The sequence below is a fragment of the Varanus komodoensis genome, unplaced genomic scaffold, assembly GCF_004798865.1.
Source record: "Varanus komodoensis strain SLA01 unplaced genomic scaffold, ASM479886v1 scaffold14_1, whole genome shotgun sequence".
NCBI classification, from domain to species: Eukaryota; Metazoa; Chordata; class Lepidosauria; order Squamata; family Varanidae; genus Varanus; species Varanus komodoensis.
Genome location: NW_025335438.1, coordinates 14,588,645 through 14,614,667, shown reverse-complemented (window position 1 = coordinate 14,614,667; position 26,023 = coordinate 14,588,645). Strand labels below are relative to the sequence as shown.

Genomic DNA, 26,023 nt, shown 5'->3' with positions numbered 1-26,023 from the left:
TTGTGAGCAGAATTAAATAGTTTGCCAACTGCTAACAGACTCAGTGTCTGCTGTGTCACTTGGACCCTTTGAAGAGGCTGTCACTCTATACCTGTCAAAATGGAGATGAAAAAAACTGGCTGTTAATTCAGAGAACTGAATCCCTAAAAAGAAAGGAAAAAGTTACAGGAACAAAAAGGGTACCAGTGAGCAACAGGTACTCAAAAAAGTAGGGGCAAGGGACACAGCCAAGGGACACCCAGTGTAACTGGCCCAAATTACCACTTGAACACTTGTTACATGTCTCATGGCAGTCCTCATCTAGGAAAGTCTGGCAGGAGCTGCAAAGAGTTTTTGCTATTCTTGCCAAGCAGCTCATTGGGTGGTTCCAGGTATCTATAACAAGATTGGTCACTTTGATTAGAATGAAAGGACAACCCATGTAGGTACAACCCCTAGAACAAACTATGAATTGTCAATGTGGCTTGTTGCCAACAAGCAAGATCCTCTAAGGTAAAAGGTCTGGGTTTACAAGAAATGGGAACCCACCATGGCTTTTCACACATGATGTACTGTCCTATCATATGAGTCAAATCATTGTTTTTCAGATTATAAGGACTTCTGCATGAAATTATCTAGACCTGTGCTTCCAAACCACTCTGTTTTCTGTACTTGAGTCGGGCCAGGACAGATTTTTCCTAGCCTGAGCATAGATGCCTTTTGAAAGTGTAGACCCTTGGATGCCTTTTGTGGTCTTGCTCAGAAATGGCTGGAAATGGCTCAGAAGAGATTGGCCCAGCCATTGTTCAGCCCATTGGTGTCCCATCACTGGGGAATGATCAGAAATTAATTAACCAGTTGAGGAAACATCACCTTCCTTTCCAGAATTCTTCTCCATCCCTAAATTGTCTTGTAAAAGGCATAGCCCTTGTTACTGGAGAGTTGTTAAGATAACATTTTTCTACTCTTTACATATTGTTCTCAACTCACCCTGATAATTCAAGTATGGAAATATAGACTGTTTACTCTTTTCTTTCAATAGTTTCCATTAAAATGATACTCTCAGAAAGTTAGAAATGCAGACACCAATAATACCTTCCAAAATACAACATGGAAAAATGTTCCTAGGACAAAAGGGGATCATCACACAAATTACTTTCTAAAACTCAAATAGCTTATTTTTCATATAAACACACAATGTGTGATTTCAATTGACAATTGTGTTGCATTACTGCCGAACTACCATGGAAACTCTTGCTTTTATTTTCATGTAAAAATTTGACTAGTCAGCACACGGTTATTTTCATAGTAAAATTGGTGAGCAGAAGCAGAAACAGCTACAGATTCATGTATTTTCAAAGATTGCACTGATACCGTGACAAAAATCTTCTGTTCATCTGTTTTCTCAAAATGAATACTTTCTCAGACACACCATTTTCCCTGTATGGATTTTCCTACTTAAAAGAAGCTCTCAAAGGCCATTCGTTCTTACTCCAGATCTATAATTATTCTGTCCAATGTTGTACATTGAGAACTAGGATAAGAATAGTGCATCCAACTTTCTATCTGAACGTAAAAAAGGACACTTTTCTAAGATGTAAACAGTGAGGGTGGGGGGGACACATACAATGATGGTAACCTTCAAAAAGCAACTTGCCAGCATTTCCAAGAAGAACTATATAGTCATCACAGAGGACTTCAGTTCCCTGATATATGGTGAAAGACAATTTCTGCCAAACATGGCCTCACCAAGAGATTCCTCACATGCGTTGCTGACAACTTTCTCCAGCAGAAGGTAAAGGAATGAAAGAGAGGATTATCTATCCTCAATTTAATATTAACTAACAGGGATGGCCTTGTGGACAAAACAGCAGTCATAGGAACTCTGGAGAAAAGTGACCATGTGATACTTCAATTTTCAATTATAAAGGAGACAAAGGTTAACAGGAACCAAATACACACTCTGGACTTCAAGAAAGTCAACTTTGAGCAGCTCAGAACAACAATACGTGAAATGCCATAGCAACACACTCTTAAGGGAAAAGAAGTCCAAGAGGGGTGGGAAATCTTGAAAAAGAAAATTATCCAAGCACAGCTATGAAAAATTCCAACAAGGAAGACATGGAAAAGGCAGAGGTGCTCAGTTCCAACTTTGCCTCAGTCTTCTTCCACAAGGAAATCTACAATGAATAGAAAATACAAGCTGAAAGTGAGAAATGGAAGCCCAAGACTGACAGACAAAGAGTCAAGAAATACTTAAGATGGAATAAACACATTCAAATCTCCAGGGCCTGATGAACTCCATTCCAGAGACGTAAGAGCTAGCGGAGGAACTCTCACAGCCACTGGCTATTACCTTTGACAAAACATGGAAAACAGGAAAAGGGCCAGATGACTGGAGGGCTAATGTCGTCCCTGTCTTCAAAAAGGGGAAAATATGAACATGGGAACTATAGACCAGTTAGTCTAACATCAATCTCTGGAAAAATTCTGGAGCAAATTATTTAAAAATCCATCTGCAAGCATCTTGAAGAAAATGCAGTGATTAATAGAAGCCAACATGAATTTTTCAAGGATAAATACTGTCAGGCTAATTTAATCTCATTTTTTGATTAGGTAATCTCCCAGATGAACAGAATGAACACCGTGGACATAATCTACCTAGATTTTAGCAAAACTTTCAACATAGTGCCACATGACATTCTGAGAAGAAAAAATTGGGACAGAAAAACTATTAGGTGGATCCAAAATTGGCTGCTAAATTGGACCCAAAGAGTGGTCAACAATGGCACCTTCTCAGATTGATTGGGGGTAACTAGTGGGGTGCCAAACTGTTCAGTCCTGGGCCCAGTGCACTTCAACATCTTATTAATGATTTAGATGAGAAAGCACAAGGAAAGATAAGCAAATTCGCAGATGATACAAAACTGGGTGGAGTAGCAAACACTGTAGAAGGCAGAATGAAGATTCGGGGCAATCTTGATAAACTTGAACGCTGGGCTGAAAGCAACAGAATGAGATTCAAATGCATCGATACAAGATGGGGAATATGTGGCCCAACAGAACTGAAAGGAAAAGATCTTGGAGTAATTGTGGACAACAGGTTAAGTATGAGCCAATAATGCAATGCAGCTGGCAAAACCTATTTTGGGATGCATTGACAGAAGTATTACTTCCAAATCATGGGAAGTAGTAGCTCTTTTATATTCCTCACTAGTCAGATCTCATCTGGAAGACTGTGTCCAGATCTGGGCACCAAGATTTAAGAAAGATGCAGGTACATTAGAAAGGGTCCAGAGGAAGGCAACAATAATGATACTGGACTTGGAAACACTGCCCTATGAAGGGGAGAGACTGAGAGAACTGGGCATGTCCAGCCTTGAGAAGAGAAGACTGGGGGGGGGGGGGCATGGTAGCCCTCTGTAAGTACCTCAAAGGCTGTCACAAAGAGGAAGGCCAAGATCTCTTCTTGCTGATACCAGAGTGTAGGACACAAAATAATCAAGTTCCCACAACCCAGATATCAAGAAAATTTTCCTCACTGCCAGAGCAATAAGACAGTGGAACTGGTTGCCTGGGGAGCTCGTGGTATCTCTGACACTGCAGATATTCAAAAAGAAACTGGACAGTCATCTGAATGGGATGGTGTAAACTGGTATCCTGCAACAGCAGGGGGTTGGACTCAATGGCCTTCATGGCCCTTTCCAACTCTAGTATTCTATGATTCTATATGTCAAACTAATTTTTTAATCGATGTTATACTCATTCTCGTCTTAATTGGTCTTCTTACGTCTTCACATTTCTTATGCTTTCATGTATTTACTGTCTGATTAGTTAGCAAGCACTTATTATTTTACATCTTCTAGGACATATATACAAGGTATTGATACCTTGCACTGCAGTGGGTGTATAAAATTGATTTTTGAACACAAAAAATTAGAAAGTGAGAACTGGTCCCATATTTCACTTCATTATTCAATAATACTTCCGACTCACAGGGTGAAGCAAATATTGTCCTACATCAAATAACACCTGCAAATGTTTGAATCTTCTCTTTATTTTGTATTAGCCATCCATATAACATACTGAATACCAAAAACTAAATTCCATCATGTAACTGATCACAGTACAAAAATAATGTACAAGACATGATCAGACAAACTATGTACAAATTGGAATTTCATAGCACTCTGTTTACAAATTCATAAATATAGTAAGGCTGATGGTACAAATGATAGTGCATTTTTAAAATTCTAACAAGGTCAAAACAAATTGCCTAACTGATGCTATATCTACTTATCTTAGTATTTTGGCTATCTGGTGTGATTGAAGCAATATTCAAATATGAAAAATATTACTTTTTTCTCGTTTCTTCCTTTGCTAAACTGTCAGATGCTTTAGAAAAGCTTTTAGCTATCTTTATTTCCTTATCTTTGCCACTTGCCGATTCTTTTAGGTCTTTATTTTTCAGATTCTTGTCTAACCCTGATCTCTCCCTCTCCTTTTCTGCTTTCCTATCTCGTTTAACTTTGTCAGATTCTTTCTTGGATTTATCATCAGCAACTTTCTTATCCTTTCTGTCCAAGTCATCAGCCTTTCTCTTGTTTTTCTTCTTTTCTTCATCTTTTGCTTCCTTCTTTAATTCTTGCTTTTCTTTCACTTTCTTGGTTGATTCTTTGATCTCTTTTAATTTTTCAATTTTTTCCATTTAAGAAAGGGAAATGTTCATTAAAAAACAGACATTACAAAAACTAGAGTTTAGTAGTCCAAGTAAATTATTTCCATTCCAGCTTCGGAACACATACTCATGTTTCCACTTCAAAAGAACTTGCTCATACATATTAGTTGCAGAAGAATTGCATTAAAATGGTTTGTACCTTTTTAAAATGTTTCTGGAGAAAGATCTTTTGGTAATCATCCAACTTGTTTTTCTATTAGTTTAAGAGATTTTTGCTAAACTCTAAACATTAAATTTTGTCACCGCTAGCTATGACTTGGCAACATCAAGGGACTGCATATGAAAATCATTTGTAAACAACTGCTAGTACATATTCAAAATATAACAGGGTTATTTCATACTATTTGTGTGGACAGTATTCCACCAATTTCAAAGGTTTTTCCATTGGCTTTCTGATTCCAAGTACAATTCAAAGTGCAGGTTTTGCACTGTAAAGTTCTAAATGGGCCAGTATCTGAATTAACACTGTCTCCTGCATAATTATGTCCTTGCATTAAGAACATCATCCTGCCTCAATCACCTTCATGCATACAAGGATCAGTGGAATAACTACAAGGAACATGTTTTTCTGGGACTTACTTCATAATCTTTTCCACATTTGTTGAAAACATTTATTCTTCCAACCTTTGGATCATGTTTAAACTCAGTCTCCTGTATTTTATTGCTATAATGATGGTTTTGATTAATTTTAGATAGGGTTATATAATAATTGTTAATTATTACTATTCATTACTCTGCCATCCAGAGACCCGCAACACATTGGACAGGGTAAAAATACCCAAATAAATAAATTCTAAACAACATAAAATTGGGAGGTCGGAAGAGAAAAAATAAAGTCAGTGCAATCATGCACTGAGGTTCATTCAAATTATTTTAACTGAAACTCAGATGTTCAACTTGTGGCCCCCAATAAAACATTCACAGATGCCTCCTTATGAACCTGCCAACTTCTGCATCTCCAGATTTTTAAAACATATATAGAAGCTGGAATGCTGCCAAGTGAAGTACTGCCTCCAGCACAATTTTTTTTCTAAACAGCCTCTGACACTTAAAAACTTTGAGTGTAAAAACATAAATTTAAAAATAATGTAGGGATAATATGCATCTGTAATATTTTAAATCCAAACAGAATTTTTTATTCTGCCAGAGGTTATCACTGAAAAAGAGAGGGTGAGGTATCCTAACCTCCTTTCATTCTGATACCAAAATATCTTCCTGAACATTTAGAACGTTTATGTATTTTTCAATTACATTATTAGCAAGTAAATACCATTATTTTAAAGAACAATGCAAATCAAATTTAAATCCAGTCAAATACTAGTGGCCATGCAGCACACCCAGACATGCTTACTAGTGTTATTGTTCAGGACCTTACTAGGTCTCACAGAAGAACCATGAGAGAAGGGGAAACTGACAGGTACATAATTCTTTTCCGGAAAATGTTCACTTTGGACAGTTCCCTACCACTGAACTCCAAAACTGGAACTGAATGAAAGACAGATTTGGAGGAAGCATTTTCAGGAAATATTCAGGAGGAAGAAATTGAATTAAAATCTCTTCTGTTGGCTGTTCTTTCCAAGACACTGCCCGTACCCATACCCACATTCTTAATAAGGGCCGGGAACTATACATTTGTGAAGGCCCTTAGATAACCATTTCTCTTCAGTTCTCCTGAACATCAGTTTTAAGGATGAAGAGACGAATGCACTTATAAAGGACAGTTACAGTAAAATGACATTAGTGATTACTCCCACACGTATTTTCATTCCCTTGAGCAAATGGAAATAAATTTAAGATGACTTTGCTAATGTCAGGCACTGAGCATCCAATACATTATTTACACTTATAACCTATTTATCACAGAAGAAAAGTCATGCACTGAAAAATAAAGTTAGGCAAGATTATTAAATTCCTCAGAATGACAAATATTACAATCTCAATATAGAAAAAAGGAACAGACTCTAACTATATTCCTCCTTCAGGAAATGTTTAAATTAATTTATATAGGCCTAATATATGAAAGCCACATACCGGTTTTCATTTGTTATGCATAGTACAGACACCTTATCTATAAAATGATTAAAATTATTGCCCAAAGACTTCAGTTCAAAAGAATTACCCAGCAGCCACTAATCTATGCACACAGCTGAGGAAAAAATCCAGAACTCTATCTGTAAGATATTGGCAAGGACTAGGAGGACTAAATCCAGAGACCTGCTTTTATTTCAGAAAAGTTAATTGGCAGAAATCTAATTTTGACCTTTGAACCTGAAAACATACATAGAGGCATAAGTACTCCTTCAGGATTGCATGTATTGCATCCATTTGAACAAAGGGTTTCCCATCCAGCAGATGTACAAGAAACTTCCTTTCATGTATAGATAGCTGGATTAGAGTTTACAATATTATTGATTTAATGGGGATTAAAAACTATTAAAAACTCTAACCTATTTCTAAATACTTTTGTTCCATATTTTTAAGTATCCTGTTTGATACAAAAACCACTGAGAATTAGTATGCACATTTACCAAGATAGCAAAACACATGCATTGCAGGCATTACAAATCAATATGCAATACAGACCACTAAGGATCCAACAACAAAATACCTTGGTCTTTAGCTTTTCTCTTGACAACCTCTCCAGGTGACTTTCCTGATTATTGTAAGATGGAAACAGTTGGCAGTCATTATTTCCAGTTTTTAAGACACATACACACACCCCACATACATACACAAAAAATATAATTACCAGTGTGAGAAGTAAGTTACTTATAAATATAATTTACCATTATTCTTTCTGGAGTGTTATATTAAACAAAATTAAAATATAGTTAGACATAGCACAAGTAATTTGTTTAGTCTCCATCAACAAATGACTATGATTGGCAATGACACCTTTTCAGTTGCATCACCCAAATTCTGAAACTCTTGCATAAGAAAGGAAAGTCTGGCTCCTTCCCAGATGTTCTTTAGACATGCAATTAAGACATGTTTATTCCACCAGGCTTTTAGTGTATTTTAATCTTAGAAGCTATGGACTTACTATGAACTTGCTTTTTTCTGGCTTTCAATACTCCCTGGCTTTATTTGGGTTTTTTTTGTAGTTTGCCTTGGGGAAGGTGGCTTCTTAGGTGTCTTGAGAAAGAGACAATATGTGGGTGACAGCCTAGCAGTTGTGAAAGACTATGGGGCAGTTATGCTTGGAAAGCATTGGCAAGAGATATTAGCTGGGTAGACTAACTTGAAAATGTTCACAGGTAATTTGAAGGCAAGCTGTCAGTAGTGAACTGATATACTTTCTACAGTTAGTTATTAAGTTTATATCCTTCCAGTTTATAACTAAGTGAAAAGCATATCAGTTGAAGAAGCTGAGTCACACTTTTGTTGATCAGTAGTCCTGAGATAGAAGATTAACAGCTATTTAGCTGTTTGAGTAACCTTTATAGTAAATTTTTACATGATTATAAGCAAACTGCCACCTACAACTTAACATTATTAAAATTTGAAGTTCTTGCTTATTTTCAGATGCTATATTTATTGATTGAGTTTTTAAAATCATGTATCATGTTCTTCTTTTATTGTTTTACCATATTTATACTTTTACTATTTTGTAAGGCACTCTGACAATGCTGGTTGGCCACCACACATATACATTTTGTATAAAAGACACATCCATTCTTTAACAGAATGGAACTCTAGCCCTACATTTGTAAGAGAAGCTACAGCCTTCATCAATAGCATAACATTGTCATTCTGAAAGATAGACCAGTTAGGGAAAAATAATTAGAAACATTTCTCAGAGGTCATTTAGTCCAACCCCTAGCCAATGCATGAAACTCAGTACTTCAATACCCCTTACAGGTGGTGATTTAACCTATGCTTACGAACCACTAGCAACTGGAAACAGTCCTTTAAATAATTTTAAATGGTATCATCGCCTCTCTTCCCCAGACCAAACATACATAACTCCTTCAAACCTTCCCTTATAGCACTTGATCTCCATTTTCCCAACAAACTTGGTTGCCCACTTTTTAGATATATTCCAGTTAGTCAATATTCTTCTTATGCTGCAGTACATTAAATAATGACTGACCAAAGCAGGGAACGGTAGCTTGACCTTTCGCAACCTGAACATTATACTTCTGTTAATGAATATATACTTTCATAAGCCATTTTTACTTCCACATTACACTACTGACACGTGCTCAATTTATGGTCTAATAAAACCATTAGAACTCTATCACAGGTGTCAGATATTTTTTTTACACAGCTGGATCTTGCAACCTAAAAGGAGAACTTTATATTAACTTGCTGTAATTCACCTATTTAGATTTCACACCTGTTCTTCATCTTGTCAATACAATCTGGAATTCCCATTTCTATTTTCTAATGTAGGGTGAGCAACACATTCCTAGGGGGCACATGCAGGTGCCTTAGCTCCCTAATTTCCCTTATTCACTCTTTTTACTGCTGTATCTTTTTCCCTTTGGATAGTCAAAATGAACTTTGTCACTCTAGCCCACCAAACTCTTGGGTTTCTATAATATCTGAACAATAAAATTAAAGAAAATCATGAAGTATGAACAGCTAGAACATCTTTGCTACCATAGCCTACTGTGTTCCATGGTTGCTCTCAAAGAAGTTTCTCAATATTGATATTGATCAGTTTGGTGATTTCACAAAGCCACTCTCATCTTCTAGCAGGGACAGAAAAATCGTCTGTAACTCATCTTCGTATAGAAGTTTGGAGGCATCTACAGTTTTGATAAGCATCTCTTCTATTCCTTTGTCCAAGTCATACATAATCAACACTGCACTGACCGCCACTTCTCACTCCTTTCCAGGTTTAGGAACAGTCAGTGAGTACCCCTTTTGCACATGGTCCACTTAACAGCAGCCTAGAGTATTCTAGGAGTCAGAAAACAGTAGATTTGGGTTTACTGGTAAATCTCTGGTGGTTTTACTGTAGATTGGTATGGATTTGTGATCTCCCCAAGCTCACAGCATTTCACCTATTCACCCAAAGGTATAGACATTGTCTTTGAGATTTTATCTGCAAGTCCTTTTTGTACCTTAGAAGCAATTTGACAAGCCAAGAAGACTTGAATTCATTAAGAGCAAGGTGAAGTTAAATCACTATTCCCTTCATTGAAATGCAAATATCTTGTAAATAACCTTTTTTGCCATTCAGTCAATACACCATTTCAATGCTAAATTGAATCTAGCAGAACAATGAATTCTCAGGGATACAATTAAAGAAAACTTTACCTATTCTGTACTAATTATACAGGAACTGCTTTGAGTTCCTTATTACAATGACTGGACTTGATGATCATCTAGTAAAACAGAATAATTTTTCCCGCCTACTGAAAGGTCCCTACCAAATATGCTTCAGAGGGTCAGGAAATTCTCCAGAATGCATTTGGGGGCATACACGGGAAGCTTCTACTTGTGCATCTGTTAGATCTAGCCCAATATAACTAGCAATAATTCAGATGCTTAAAAGTACAAGGAATTATGTGATTACTTCTTTTCTTCCATGGAAGTTTGCTTCATGAACAGAAACCTACTGTACAACAAGGTAATTAATAAAACTACAGGAAGTTCAAAAAGCAGTTTATGATATACCATAGGAGCTTCTTTTCCAAAGAGGGGATGGCACCCCACCCCGGGACTGATCCCTTTGTATCACCAAAATCTATCTTTTTCTAATTGTTCTTTCATTAGAACCCTACAATAAAACACTTTTCCATAAACCTTAGGCAAAGTATTGTGCTTGCCTCTATCATTTAAACCCTAACACATTATACACAATGTATTCTACAATGACAAGATGTTGCGTTTTTCTCTGTGATTCTCTTTTTCTTTTTTATAAAGAACAATCTTCATACTGAGCAGAACAAAAATCAAGTTACCTGTGGCATGCCTGAAGTTTTACAGTTTCATCAAAGGAATGTGGAAGTACTATTAAAGGTACAGAATATAGAAACATAGAAACAGAGCGAGTCAGAAGGGGTCTCCCGGGCCATCTAGTCTGACCTCCAGCACCAGCTGGCTCCACTCACGACATGCCCACCATGTGGACGTCCAGCCTATCCTTGAACACCCGCACCGATGGGGCCTCAACGACCTCTTGTGGAAGCCCATTCCACACCCTCGGGGTCGTGACTGTCAGGAAGTGCTTCCTGGCATCCACATGGAACCTTGGCTCCCTGAGCTTTGCTCCATTGGAGCATGTCCTGCCTTCCTCTGCAGGGGAGAACAGGTCTCTGTTCATCCCCATCTGACATCCCCTCTGAGTCTCCTCTTCTCCAGGCTGAAGAGACCCAGTTCCCTCAGTCTCGCCTCATACCCCATCCCCTGCAAACCAGCCACCAACCTTGTGGCCCTACGCTGCACTGACTTCAACCTGGCTATATCCTTTCTGTAATGAGGGGCCCAAAACTGAACACAATACTCCAATTGCGGGCGCACCAGAGTCGTGTAGAGTGGTAGTATATATTTTTAGAAGCTTTGAAAAGCATTGGGCAGTAAAAGCAAACTTGTTAACATAAATTATTTAGATTGAAACATGTTTTATCAAAGGCACTAAGTTGTGTAACTGATCAACACCACACTCATCTTTGAAATAAACCCCACAGTTAAACTTCCATTACTGTTACTGGATATTATGGTATATGTAATATCTAACAACATACAGTATATTTGCATAGTTTAGATACTTGGAACTATTAACTAATTATTATTGAGAAGTACATTATAGCTTTCAATAATAGGTATCTTGAAAGAATGAGCTTATGACACTTTGGTCAGCTGAAGCACATTATTATTTAGAATATCTGCAGTAAAATCTGTAAGTTTGAAAATATTTGTATTCAAAGACAAAACAAAGGTGAAATACATGCAGAAAGAAAATGGAATATCTTGTTGGCAGTCTAGTGACAAAATGCAACAGCAAAGTTAAACTTGATAAATATTTTATGGATTCTATGAATCACCATATATTTGCAAACTGACATACCATATTGCAGTACCAGTATTTGGTCTTGGAAGCCCTGAACAATCCCCAGTAGCTGCCATTTTGAAGTGAAAGGATGGCCCTGTTCAGATGTTCCAATTCATGAGCTCATCATCATATGAGGGTAGGAGAATTAAGCTGTGCTTCATGCCCCACCTTCTTCATCACACCCATATTGCCTTCCGAGTGTTGAAAGGAAAGTATGAAACAGGGATCTTGCTCTCTTTTCATTGCCTTCAATTAAAATCTAGAGTCTTGAAATAAATCATGCACACGGTTGTAAAGCATGTGCACACAAGCAGAGAAGATTTCCTGTTTTAATGGGGGCAGCAAGAAAATGACTGAGATGGTAAGATAAGCACATTGTCACACCCCCACCCCCACTCACAATGGCAATGCACAAACACAAATGCCTGAATCGAAACAATTAAAAGGCACAATCCTATGTGACTTTAGGCAGAAAAAGGTCTACAATTCCTGGCACACCCCAGCCAACATAGTTAGCTGGAAAATGGTGGGAGTTGTAGGTCCTTTCTGCTGTCTAAACTTGCAATGGACTGCACCCCGAAACCACCTCTCAGATATTCAGAACTTTAAAAGTATTCCAACTGATCCGTAAAGGTCAGTTCTTGCAAGTCATCCTTTGCTCACAAAGCTATGAATTTCAAACATTATAGTTTAAATGTTTCATTCCATCTGAGGATAAAACACACCATATTAACCAACAGATCAAAAATACTTTTAGATATTTCTACAATACCCAACCATTTGAACTCTTACTCTAACGGGGTGGGGTTTGGAGAGAGAAAACAAGCTTTGTATCAGATACAGTTGAAGGTGGTCACAGAAATCCAGGGTTCAGCTCATGTATTTTGTTTGAATTAAATATGCACTTTCCACTAATCATTTACACATCAGAATCAAAGCAAAGCAAGCAGGAGCTTGTGCAAAACATAAAACTGCTTTTCAGTATTATTTGTGCAGTATTATTAAAATAAGTTTTGAAAATTCACAGATCTTCGGTTGATAGACATCACTTATACTCTCACACCAATAGTAATGAGTAATAGAGTTGCCAGTGCCTCACTCCCTCAAGACTAATTCTTGATCAGCAATATCAAACCGAATAAGGCCAAGTATTTATTCAGCAGTATACATGCAGTGCAGGCATTGGCTCTTATCTCCCATTGCCCAGTTATCAAGTTCTTGCATGTACACATATTCCAGAAGGGTAAGCTAGTGCACAGAAAGCTGGGCATGGACATTACTATCTGGGAAACCTGAAAAATTCCATTATCTCACAATGAGAACATGGTAGGAGAAGGGAAGGCCAAACAAACAAACAAAGCCAAGTCAATCATTCATTGTAGAAGACAGTTTGTATTATGTTTTAATTAGTTTAGCATTACAGAAGGAATACATATTTGCAGCTTTTTGCTTTCATAAAATGTCCACTAAATTCTTACAAACAAAACAGTCTTTGAGAGGTGAATAGCATATGAAAAAGAAAATATTAACATCTTGATTTCAAAATATACAATAAGAATTACATGCTATTTTTCCATATAGTAGATGGGTTTATTAATGGAATAACAAAGTTTAACTACTCTGAATATTCAGTTCCAGAAGCATATAAAAGCAAATAAGAAACCAGAAAATGAATGATTTGTAGCAAATTCAAATAATTTCAATAATAGTTCTCCCATTTGATGCAATTTAGGTAGAATATTAAAATCTAAAATATAAATATATACACAATTTGTCAATCATGCCAGAATAGTTTACAGTCAAGTAACAATTTTGTTAGAAAGATGAACCATTTAAGGGTTAATATAATAGGTTACTACCATAGTGCTGTGCCGGTTAGTGCGAAGAATGCACAAACTGAAGCAATGTCATACAAAAACCAGTCACACCACTGTGAAGACACTGTTGCCTAACTAGTGACAAATGTGTTCCTCCAGTCTGTCACTAAACTGCAAGCTTCTAGAAGGCTTTTAAACAATTGAATCTACATCATATGGCTGATATGTCAATTAGAAGGGTTTAACCCATTTTAGCTCAGCACCCTGTTGCACTTGGATAATTTCATGGACATTTCCACAAATCAATGAACTTGGTCCCTGAACTGAAGTCACTGGTTCTGTAAATCTACAATAACACAAGTCTTTTTCCCCTGAACCCCTTCATTCTGTGACGTACCATCAACATCATCTGCTGTATCGCTCTCTTCTTCTTCTAATATGCCAAAGGGAGTCATTACATCATAGAGAAATGAGAGGAAACCATAAAACCAATCAGAACTTTCCTCTGCTAAAATATTAAGGACTTCCTCAAGGGAATCAATATTTTCATTATTGCCATCTTTGGTCAGGCCTACACAAGAATAAAGGAAAGAGAAAGAGAGAGAGAGAGAGAGAGAGAGAGAAAGAAAAGAAAAGAAAGAAAGAAAAGGCAGCAGTTAGGTGGAAAGAAGTAGAAGGATTTAAGAAACTTTATATCATGATCAGTAATGTAACAAGAATAGAATGTTAGAACAGTGTAATTGAGCAAATTAGTAAAGAGAAATGTGAAAGGTTGTATAAACAAACAAGCACACAGTTTCCAGTTATGAAGAAATGGAAGGGAAATTGAAAGAGATAGACTTACGGTACTTAATTTGTATGCCTATTTGTCACCAGAAGTTACACATCAGGATTACAACTGCATGCTGTATGTCCGTGTTCTACAAAGTAATCCAGTACCCACAGAGTCATCTTTTATACTGCTTGATCTTTTGACCACAGAAGTTGTCTTTTAAAAAAGCAGTTCTTCCAGAAATATGCTTGTATATATGCCTACCCACTTAGGAGACAGCTTTACAAATCTGACGGAGGTGGCCTTGACTCATACAAAACTATGCCACAGTGCAATGCATTTTTAAAGCATCACAATTGCCTTGATAGAATGACATGGCCATCCCTCTGAAAGAAACTAAATCTTCAAGCAAAAAATTATAGTTTACATGATGAACCTTCAGAAAATAATATTTAAGGGCAAGATTGAGAACAAAGCATTCTGAACAATAAGAAACCTGCTGGATCTGAACAGGTGTTTGGCATGAATTTATCCAATCTTTTATTTTCATCAGTACATTTTGACAGCAAATTCTGTACATTAGTTGTATTTGTTTGATGACCTTTCTCAATGTTATGGGTTAACTCCAAATTCGAATGTTTTGATTCAAAGAACAATGTCTATTTTCTCCAGTATGCATAAATATTGATCTTTGTAATGTTCATGTTTATTATAAATACACACAGAACTGCTTCAGCTACTCATCATGGAAGAGGTGCTCTAGCCACTCTATCATTTCAGTTCCCCAATTCCTCCAACTTTTCCATGTATATGACATTCTTTTGATAATGGCAACCAAATCTTTATTTCAAATGTGGAAACAACATAAACTTATATTAAGGCATAATGTCAGTGGTATTTTAAAATTCCCATTTGTCTAATAATTTAGCAAATTTGACCATTCCACCATCCCCAAACGTCAGGATAATGTTTTCACTTAACTATCCACCATGTCTTCAAAATCTCTTTTCTGATCATTCATTACCAGTTCAAAAAAATCAGCAGAACATCTGTGAATTAGGATTGCTTGGCTCTATGGAGATTACTATCATTGTATCTACACTAGATTACATCTAAATGTCTTTTGGGAGAGATCGTTTTGGAACTCATCAGAATCAACACAGCTTTCAACAACCTTGAAGAATTTTGATAGTTCACTGGTTAAACATGATTCTCATGCAAGATCACTTATGAATCCATGGAATAGCACAGGTCCCACTACAGATCAACTACTTACTTCTCTCCATTGCAGGAACTTCTAATTTAATTTTCAGCTTTAGCTTCTTTTTCATTAATGATGCATTTTCTACCAACTGATCCAAGAGAGAAATTAAACCAATTCCTGCTTTATGTAGTTCTTTAAGTATATTGTGCAAATTACATCTATTAATGATTAGAGAGAGATCACATATTGAAGCCTTTATATTTACAATTATTTTTTATTTCCTATCAAACAACTGTTGCATGGAACTGGATGACAGTCTGGGTTGTTTTACACTGCATGTATGTTTTACGCATATGCAGTGAAACCTTAACACAGAGATAGAAAACGTGGTGTGCTCCAGGTACTTTTAGAGTACAACTGCCTTTAGCCATAGAAAGTATAAACATTTGTGAGAAATAATAACAGATGCAGTGTAACAGTAACTGGAATAACACATTTCCCATCCCTGCTGTAATGTAAGAACTACCAACATTAAAAAAAAAAAACCATATACAGAGTACTGGGTTATATGCCTATTGTGGCTGCTCTGCCATCAAAAATGTCCACCAGTCATAGGTGGACATGGTTTTTGCCAATTCCCATTCTCCCTTGCACTCAGCTGTAAACTGCAAATCTGCTAGAATGCATTCTCAAACTTTCTGTCAGCTTTAGACTGTATGCAGAGAGACTACAAGGTAGAAAGGGAAAATGCTAGAAAGTATTTCCATCCCCTTTCCACTGGCAGACACATCCATCAGTGAGGTAGCTACAACCTGATGCAAACAGCTATATTAAGTTCTAAGGGGAGAGATGTAATGTGTGGAAATAATTCTTAATCAATTTATTCATCTTATGATACAAACTGCTTATGGTTAGATTAAGATAAACTATCTTAAAGATATGAAATTAAAACTTCTACTGTTCTTTTGTCCTATTTATAGAACATGCATTTATAGAACATGCATTTCCATTTTAAGCTAAAGAAAGCCTGGCATATAGCACAGAAACATTAACCTAGTCCTGTTAGAATCCTTGCTTAAAGAAATAATGTAACAAGTTGAAAATGAAAGATTTCTGTAAAATTCTCACAAAAATCATGTGAAAATCATCTCTGGTAAAAAAAAACAAAAACAAAACCCATACCTGTTTCTATATTCTATATTCTAACCATGCCTATTTCTAATGTAGTGCAATGCATTACAGTTATAGTTCTTAACTTTTATTAACTATGAACTAAGTAGTCACAAGTACAAGCAAAGAACTACTAGAGGGGGAAAATGGGACAAGAGCACATATTGTAAGCACACATAACCCTAAGTTTCAGCAACAATAGCAGGATTGTGCCTTTACAGTTCCACAACTATTTCTTGATATCACTTTCAAGAGAAAGTTAACACCATACTTAAACTACTAATTCAGGATACCAATGTTTACATGTTCAAACATATGTGCACTCTCTCATATATTTATACACAGAAATATTTGCCCTGTTCTTTCTTCTACCAAGTTTTCTGTTAAAGTTCTTGGTGCTTTTAAACTAGAGGACATGCACAGCTGTTGAAATACTTTTTCTTTTATGAATGATTATAAGAAGCACAATGTGAAACTGACATAGTGATGTTATTTCCTCAGCAAAACATTACACTTTGAAATAGATGAAATTGTCTAGTATTGCATTCAAAAGTGGTATACATTTGTTTATTAATCAACTCCTGAAACTGAGAATTGTCAATGGAAAAATTAAGCACTGTAAAATTATTTGTCCCAGACCAATGAATTGCAAAAAGAATTATTCGGAAAAATGCAACACCACCAGCAAGTTATCCCTACATGTTCTTCCTACCCCCACAAGTTGTTTAATGACTGTTAAGCATGAACAGAAATAGTCCAGAGAATGTCTGAACACATTTATTTCTATGCTACCAATAATGGAAGTAAAGAGTGGTCAGAATGCATAAAACCAATGTATTAAAATCTGGATTAAAGGGAATCAAATGAGGTGCACTAAAGCCATTAGAAAATCTTTGCCACGTACAGTAACACAAACCAATGTTCAGTAAGTTTTTCAGATAAGCTATAGCACACACATTGAATCAGTTTTATTATACCAAGAGGAATACTGAACCTTTAACCAATATATCAATTTGACTAAAAAAGACACAACATAAATAATCATATGAAGCACTCAGAGCTTGTTTTCAACACCAGAAATCTCCCTGTGCTTCTAGACTTCTACCCTGCAGAGTTTCTCTATCATTGGTCATCTTCCCGATCTTAAAAACTGTCCAAATGAAGTTTTAAGTCCCCTTTTCTGTCATGTGTTTTGATCTGTAGATTGTTCTTTTCTGACTATGCACTCTTTTCTATTTTGTGCAAGCTTCTTTAAGCTTGTTAGCCACATATGCACCTACAATTCCCCCTCTTGAATTAGTTTGATGTAACTGCATTAAGGTCTTTTTGTCTCTCTCTCTCATTCAGTTAACTATTGCATGTTCTTATTTATGCCCCAATATGTTGGCTCACACTTTACAGCAATTCTGATCTTCTATCTTTTTATTTCCTTTTTTCCTGTATGTTACATGTATTTCTTCATTCAAATGTCTCCAAGTGTCCATTCTTTCATTTTATCTATATTCTGCGGCACATACATAGAATTATGTATGTTTCTTACATTTTCAGGTATGGAGTCATTCTTCCTATCAGCCTGGCAAGATCAACAAAAACTCCTTGCTGCTTTTCATGATTTGTGCCACATCTATGACAGTCCCTCCATCAGCATCCAAGGATTTGCCACTGTTTAAAAATTATGTTGGCCCAAGAAGTTTGCACAAAATGTCATTGCAATTTGATTATTTTTAATCAAATATTAAATATTAAACTGCAAAATATTGCTGTTACACAAGTGTGCACTTACATTTTTCCAATATATTTTCTCTGATTGATGTCCTTGCAAGTTTCCTCTGTTGAATTTCCCCTCCATTTACTTTTCAGACTTGACATTTCCCATTAAAAAGATTTAAATGGTCCAAATGAGGCATCAGCTCTGAAGGACTTACATCCATCCCCCAATACTTCCTCCATACACCTGCCTTCTCAATTTTGTCAGATAAATGCAATAACCACAGCAATATTAGCTCTGAAAATGAACCACAAAAAGGGCTTTTGTCGGGTTAATATCTTCCTTTGTGGAATAGATGGAGATAAGGGAAAGGTCAAAAAGAGGGAAAAACAAAAAGGATTCCACACTTATGTTGCTAAGCTGTTCAGTTAAAAATTATCTGTGAAGGGGAAAAATGTTTCAAAAAAGTAGTGGCAACAAGATTAGCAACTGTCCACAATTAGCCAATTTGCATTCTTATCCTGTCAATCTGTTACCCAGTGTGCTTTCCCACTTCGTTTGACAACTAAAACATGCAAAGATATGCAAGTCAACATATATCAAAAAGGCATAAAGATGCGTTCATGCAGCTATAAAAATCCAACTTTCAAATTACTAACGCAAATGCACAATTTCCTAAGTGCGAACCCTCTTGATCCTAACTGCACATTTTGTGGCTCTGAAAAAAGTGGTAAACAAAAAGAGATAATGATCAGAGCAGGGAGAGGAAGGTAAGACTGATGCTGCCACAAAGCACTCTGGGATATTGGCTGGAAGACTATGGGGAAAAGATAACAACCCATACTGAACCTGATCAACTGTTTGGCATACCATGGATTCTTCCATGAACCACCAACCCACCATGGCCTTTTGCTTAGCATGACATACAAAGATGGCAACGTGTTTTAGAGGGTCAGATCTAACCCTAAATGTTCTACTGCATTTGCCGATGTCATTGCATATTTGACCAAATGAATTCTTATCGCTCCATGCCCTGTCAATAGTAGCCAATAAGGAATCAAAGCAAGGCAGTCAAAATCTTTAAGTTCATCCTTTCACCATGGATTGAAGAAATAAGGCTGCATATGAAGAAGAGTGCACCTCATTAGATGGTAGGAATAGACCAAATTATTTCTTCACTGCAAACATCTGTTTCTTTTACCCTCTGGAGCCCAACTAGTGACAGAGAAACAAGGAGCACAGTAAAGAATAAGCAGCTGAGAAAGGCATTCTCCTAGCTCTAGCTGCTTACTACAAAAGGGAAGGAAGAACTGGGAAGGATACCCAGCAGCATTAGGGGAACATTGCTGAGTTACGAATTTCTTATGGAAGAACTAGGCAGCATTCCTATGAACAGGATAGATGTTCTGTGCTCATTCCTGCCCCCATTTTGAAAAATCACAACCCCAAGTTCTTCCTGAATGTGGAATATGGTCTAATGGGTAAAAGCAAACCAAAACCCAGAGTTTCAGGGTGAAAATTACAATGACGCCTTTTTTGGAAGCCATGTTCCAGCTGTCTTCAAGAAATCTACCCACTAAATCTAGATCACCAGCTTTGTCTAAGACAAGGATGGGATGAGATTCCTGATGGAGAATGAATTAGTAGTTGCTAGTGGCTTCTTGAGTCCATAAAATGGAAATAGCATTAAATTATACTGCTACTAGAACTTCCACTTTTAGAAAGTTAAGACAAATTCAAATCCAAAGCCCATCTGATAAGGTTAGAAATTAAAGCAGAAAAGGACTAAGTGTGGCAGTAGTCCTTCAGCTGCCCTTATATATCACATAGTAACTAGAAGCATTTCAAATAAAGTCTGAAAAACTAAATACCATGTCTTTTGTCCATACTAGCAATCATCTAGCATTTATTCATTTGATTATCAGGATTGGGTGAAGCACTGAAGGGTTCTGGTTGTATTACTTTGAATTGGACTCAGAAGCAAATGAGAAGCCAATGCAAGCAGGCCAGGATTGATCAGACTATCTGATCCCTGTTATTTATCTGGCTGCTGCATTTTCTACAAGCTGCAGCTTCTGAAGAGTCTTCAAAGGCACTTTACAATTTCTAATCAATGGAAATGTGCTTTTATACATACAGTGTCATCAGTGGTCTATATTTTTAAAAGTATCTACATTCTTAATTTTTCACAGTGAAGATCTGAACAGGGCTTTAAAACCAGGATACAAACAACTCTTCTATAGCAACACACTTTAAAATGATACCTAATTTGATCAATACCATAATATACGGTAAAATCATTCAGATCCGATTCTACCTCCTATTTGAATGTTACAATATTTTCAGACAGAGTTTTAGAAATGTAATATAATGCAATATTTTCAGACAGAGTTTTAGAAATATCTACTTGCCTAGCAAAACCTTGGCGTCTTCTATATCAAAATCTCCATCTCCATCAGCATCATAGATTCCAAGTTTTCCTGAAGTAGAAAGATAAAAATTAATGCAGTAGATTTACTTCAAAAACAATCAGTTGGATGACATATGTAGCAAGAAATTAAGACACTAGCAAACTCTTATAGAAGGTTCATTCCAAACCATAAACCTACTACTCATTTCAGGATGTTTTCCACCTGAACAAACTGATCTTCTTAAAAGACAATATAATATGATGTAAACACAAAACCTTCATACTTGCTGGAAATACTTAATACTTTCACAATTTTATAAAGTTAACCATTTGTATCTTGCATGTCTAGGAAAGACAAGTGACACAATGATAGTAATCCTTCTCCATTCATATCAACAGGAGTTTTGCTATGTATTTCACCTAGCAACATCTACTGTAACCATTGCATTGTGATTGCTTATTAATACAATCACATATCTTATTTATACCCCACCAATCCACCAAGCAAATAGGACCTAGTTATCATAAAAACATTTTTGCCAAATCATACAATATTATATAAGTAGCAGTTCAATCACAATGTTGATTTCAGAAGAAGTGCAGTTGCATATGATGAAAAACATTCATGCGCCTAGGAAAGTATGATAAATGCTGTATTTGGGACACTGACAGAACCTAGGTTCCAGTCATGCAAGAGGAGTTCAAGCAGAAAGTGAAATCAAAGAAATGCATGCCAACCTGCAACTATTCTGAACTGAAAAGATCAATATGTAAGGAAAATAGGTAAAGCTATAGTTTCTGTCATAACTTATTGCCCAAGGCAGAAGCAATACGCACATGGAGAATAAGATGAAATATAGATTTGCCCAAGTTGTTGCTGAAAAGAAAATGATACCCTTACCATTCCAATACAGGCAGTCCCTGGGTTACAAACAAGTTTCGTTCCTGGGAAATGGAAATTTGTCTGCAAGTCGATCATGTATTTGATCGATACATGATCGATTTCCACATTTGCGGGACTTAGGGGCATAGGATCCCCATTAAAGTGGAAAACCTGTGAATATTTCTAACCACTTCCCAAACTCACCACTGTCTTCTCCCATGCAGCAAGGAAATGCCAGAGATATTTCCCTCTCCAGATGGGTTGGATAGGAAGGTCTGTTTACGAGACTTCCTTCTTTCCCCCTTTCTCTTTCTCTCTCTATAGAGATGACAATTTTACTCAGTAATTTCTAAAAATTAAAAAGCTTTATGGCAGTTCGTTCATAAGTATGGGTTGTTCTTAACTTGGGTGTTTGTAAATCGGGGACTGCCGACTATTTTGCTTTAAACAAAAGTAACTGAAGCCATGATACCTCAGAATGAAACTGTATATATAAGTAGCAATTCAATTAGTTTTCATTAGTTGTAATGAATGCTATATAACAGAAGAGAGAACTAGCTATAATTTGATATAGTACCTGAATCAACAAAGCCATTGCTATGGTCACTGTTTTGCCTTTAAAAGGTGAACACACCAAATGAGAGAAGCACTAAACTGACAGTAAACAAAAAAAACACACAATGCTCTAAACTATACCTTGCTAAACTGTTTTGTTTTCTAACATGTCAAAATCACAGAATTTGGCATTTGAACTGCAGTGAATCAATTTATGATCTTAAAATAATTTATATCAGAATCATTATAATTTTCCTTCACAAGAAGAAAAATGGAAAATTATTTTAGCTTTAACACTTCAAAAATATCCCTTTCCTAGCAGTTTTAATAGATAATACATCTATCAATGGGATAGATAATAAATCTGTCAGTGGGATTATCTGTTACTTAATAGATAATCAGATCTATCAATTATATAGTCCTGATGGCTATATAATTATAGTTACAGTAGCAGAGGCATTGTGACTCCATGTGCCAGTTGCTATGGAATGTGAATGGATGCTACTACACTCATGTTCTGCTTGTGGTCTTCCAATAGGCACCTGGCTAGCTACTGTGGAAACAGAATGTTGGTCTATATGTGCCTATGGTCTAATCCAGCAAGGGCTGCAATAACATTATGGTCTCCTAAGTCACCAGCATTGACATGGGCAATTTTTTTCCAGAAGCCCATCTTTCTTCTTAAAATATATTTTTTCTGGAATGGGCATTGGAAACTTGTTAATATTCCCTTGATATGGAAAGAACATCCAGTTTCTATTTTACAACTACACATCCATTTTCACCATATTAATGGCTCTTTTTAGAAAGTCAGGCATCTAGATTTTCCCCCATGCATAACTCTAAAACACAGAGAAAATGTTGGCATAAATTCCAAAGGGTTAAGCCATTTTTATCTATCCTGGGTCTCTAACAGCCTCTAGAAAGTGGGGGAAATGAATATTTTGGATTATCTTGCCTCTTCCTCTAAGTTTTGTACTGTTCCTAGACCCATCCCCAAAAGGAAAGTAGCAGCAGAGGAAGCTTACTTGTAAAAGAAACAGAAATTGAATGATAAAGCAGAAGGCACATCAAAGCCATTAAGTCAACAAAAGCCAACAAAGCTAAATGAAAAATAGCTGATTTTCAGTATACGTATGTCAACAGTCTACTAGTAACAAAACTATCTTCTCAGAGTCAGAAAGAAAAAAATCTAATTTTTACATTTCAAGTTCATGATTTGCAAGAATACATAGTTTGTTGTTCTATAATCCTACCTTGGAGTACCTCTGACAAGTTATAACGGAAGTCCTTTGCTTTGGCTGCATGCATGTAAAAATATAGACATTATTATTCACATCAGAACCAAAAATATTAGCTATATGATTCTTCTTCCATTCAACCTATTCTTCTTCCCATTTTTTCTGTAATACTGGTTACGAATACATACAAAATACCTGGGGTTTTCCCTTCATCTCCAGGCTTAGAATCTAGTTAAGTGCAACTTTATTCATTGCTGCAACCAGAATTAGAATTTTTCAGAATAAATACTATTCTTAAACTTTTGAACCTGAATTTTAAAATTGTAAATGCATATTTCTTAACATATTTTAAAATTTGATTTAAGTACTGCAGAAATTCTTACCTAGAACTTCTTCATAATCGACAAGTTCAAACCAAACCACAGCAACTGACGTCCATACTCCCAGCAGTGCAATTACCATAAACCATGTAAAAAAAGAACTTCCAGAAAGGCCTTCTTTCTTGTTCCCTCCATGTTTTGCCTCTGTAAAATAAAGAATGTAAATTACTACTAGAAGATACAGCAGTGCCTAACTTTGCAAATATGCTATTTTACAAAGATTCAGAAAAAGAAACTATGTTTATGTTGCAATTATTTGCATCTAGTTTTGTGTCAAAGAAACAATGTCAGTTAATGAAACCTGATGACAAGAACCAGCCACCTGCAATATTGAGACTGTATGTGTTTGCAATCCCTATCTCCTATTGGCTTAATAAATTTAGCTAATGGGGTATGATGAGTACAGGTTGCAGTTAACCAATCTTTGAGTATCTGCTGCCCTTAAAAATGCAATAGTACAACTGCTCATGAAAAGAAAACTACCTTCAATCCAGTGGATTGTGACAGTTACTAACTTTTGATAATCCCCATTTTAAGAGAAGGTACTCAAGCAGGTGTATAGAATTTTGTCCTTAGGGGTCAAAATACCCTGGCCCTCCTTGGTATTATCTGTCTTGATTTGGGTGAGGGCACAATTTATTGTTCCACTGCAAAGAGTAAAATGTTTAATGCCAACCCTGCCAAAGGAAGCATGAAATAAGATGTAATAAGTAAAAGCTATCATTCATTATTATTGGAACACTGTATTAGGAGAATACCTTTATTAATCAAACCCAAGTTACAAAACAGTTCAAGCTTTCAAATTTTTTTTTTTTTTAACTTCTTGATTGGGGAGATAGTAAACAAAGCAAAATAAGGGGATATTATTGAATTCATGTAATCTAAATTTAGTTACAGTTTTAAGAGGAAAGCTCAGAAGAGGTTGCAAACATTCAACATCAACTGTACCCGGTGCTATGATGGTTGCACATTGCACCAATAGCTGTTATTAGGACTTCTGGGATGAAAAAACAACAATGGCTAGGTTCAGACAACACAATAACCCACATACATGGACTAAGTATGGGTTGATGTTGTACTGTTATTTGTGATGTTGCATAGGTTATTTGTGTTGTCTGATTCAGTTGCACTAACTATGATTTTTTTGCAACAAACACTCCTTGAAGAAGACCCATAGTTTGTTATTGGGTTGTGTACAGTAGGTTGTTTACAGTTAAACAATCAAACTGTAATTGGTTATTAAAGCTGGATTTGGACAACAAAACACACCTTTCAACAGCAACTCACACAGAACCAGCAACTGGTTTATTCTATTGCCTGGATCCAGCAAATGCACCATTATTAAAATATAAAATACATATGGCTTGAAATGTTATCCTTCAGCCAGGCACACAAGCTGTTTGATAGGTAGAAAACATGAGGTGAAAGGAACAAGATTGTTTTTTATATTAAGACTGAGAGGAAGCTTTATTATATTAAGCCAGCCATGTGGAGGATTGCTCAGTAATAGAACCCAAGTTTTGTATGCAGAAAATCCATGAGGGTTCCTGTAATCTCAGCACAGATTCAGGCTAGAAATGAATCTTGCCTTAAACTCTAGAGGGTTGTGCCAGTCAGTGTTGACAATACCAGACTAGATAGATTAACTACGTATAAGCAGATTTCCATGTTCTGTGATAACTTTAGATCATGTACTACATAGAAGGTTAATAGAAACCAAGTGGTATTAACAACACACACCTTTTCCTCCCATACTTGAATATTATTCTTTCTAACTTCAGCTACTAAGTAGAGCTACCCAACTGGGCTTTTACTGGCAATAGTCAATTTATCTATTTTATTCTAATTTATGTTGTAAGCCATCCAGAGATGCAAGTAATGGACGGCATACAAATTTATAAATAAATTTAAAAGGCTGAGAATTCCTAATGGCCACTGAATCAAAAGTTACGGCTTTAAAGTTAATATTGAAGCATCAGTTAATCCCAATCCTCTACCCCAATTTCATTACAGCTTGTCTACTCATACAGCCAAGAATGTATAGAATGTATTAAATAATAATTATGTAGTGCTTCACCCACTCTAATTTTCCCTAAAATATCTGAATTCAGAGTATAGCCCTGAATTCATTTCTGAAAAGGGTCAATTATGAACTGTGCT

The 26,023-nt window shown here is 36.2% G+C and overlaps 1 protein-coding gene across 12 annotated transcripts in view; it reads right to left on the bottom strand.

The window, feature by feature from the left end:
• The window catches only part of ASPH (aspartate beta-hydroxylase), a 164,171-nt gene that overhangs the window by 119,001 nt on the left and 19,147 nt on the right, over window positions 1-26,023 (bottom strand). For 7 of the 12 annotated variants that reach the window (XR_006414046.1, XM_044423800.1, XM_044423791.1 and 4 more), the window contains 4 exons: window positions 23,867-24,007; window positions 23,499-23,543; window positions 20,806-20,874; window positions 7,326-7,370 (listed from right to left, as the gene is read on the bottom strand). Coding sequence is in view for 11 of the 12 variants with exons in the window: in XM_044423800.1 (XP_044279735.1) it covers window positions 7,326-7,370; window positions 20,806-20,874; window positions 23,499-23,543; window positions 23,867-24,007 (300 nt within the window). In the remaining variant the exon portion in view is untranslated. The remainder of the gene's footprint in view (window positions 1-7,325; window positions 7,371-20,805; window positions 20,875-23,498; window positions 23,544-23,866; window positions 24,008-26,023) is intronic. The other 5 variants (XM_044423794.1, XM_044423799.1, XM_044423796.1 and 2 more) reach the window with 3 other exon arrangements.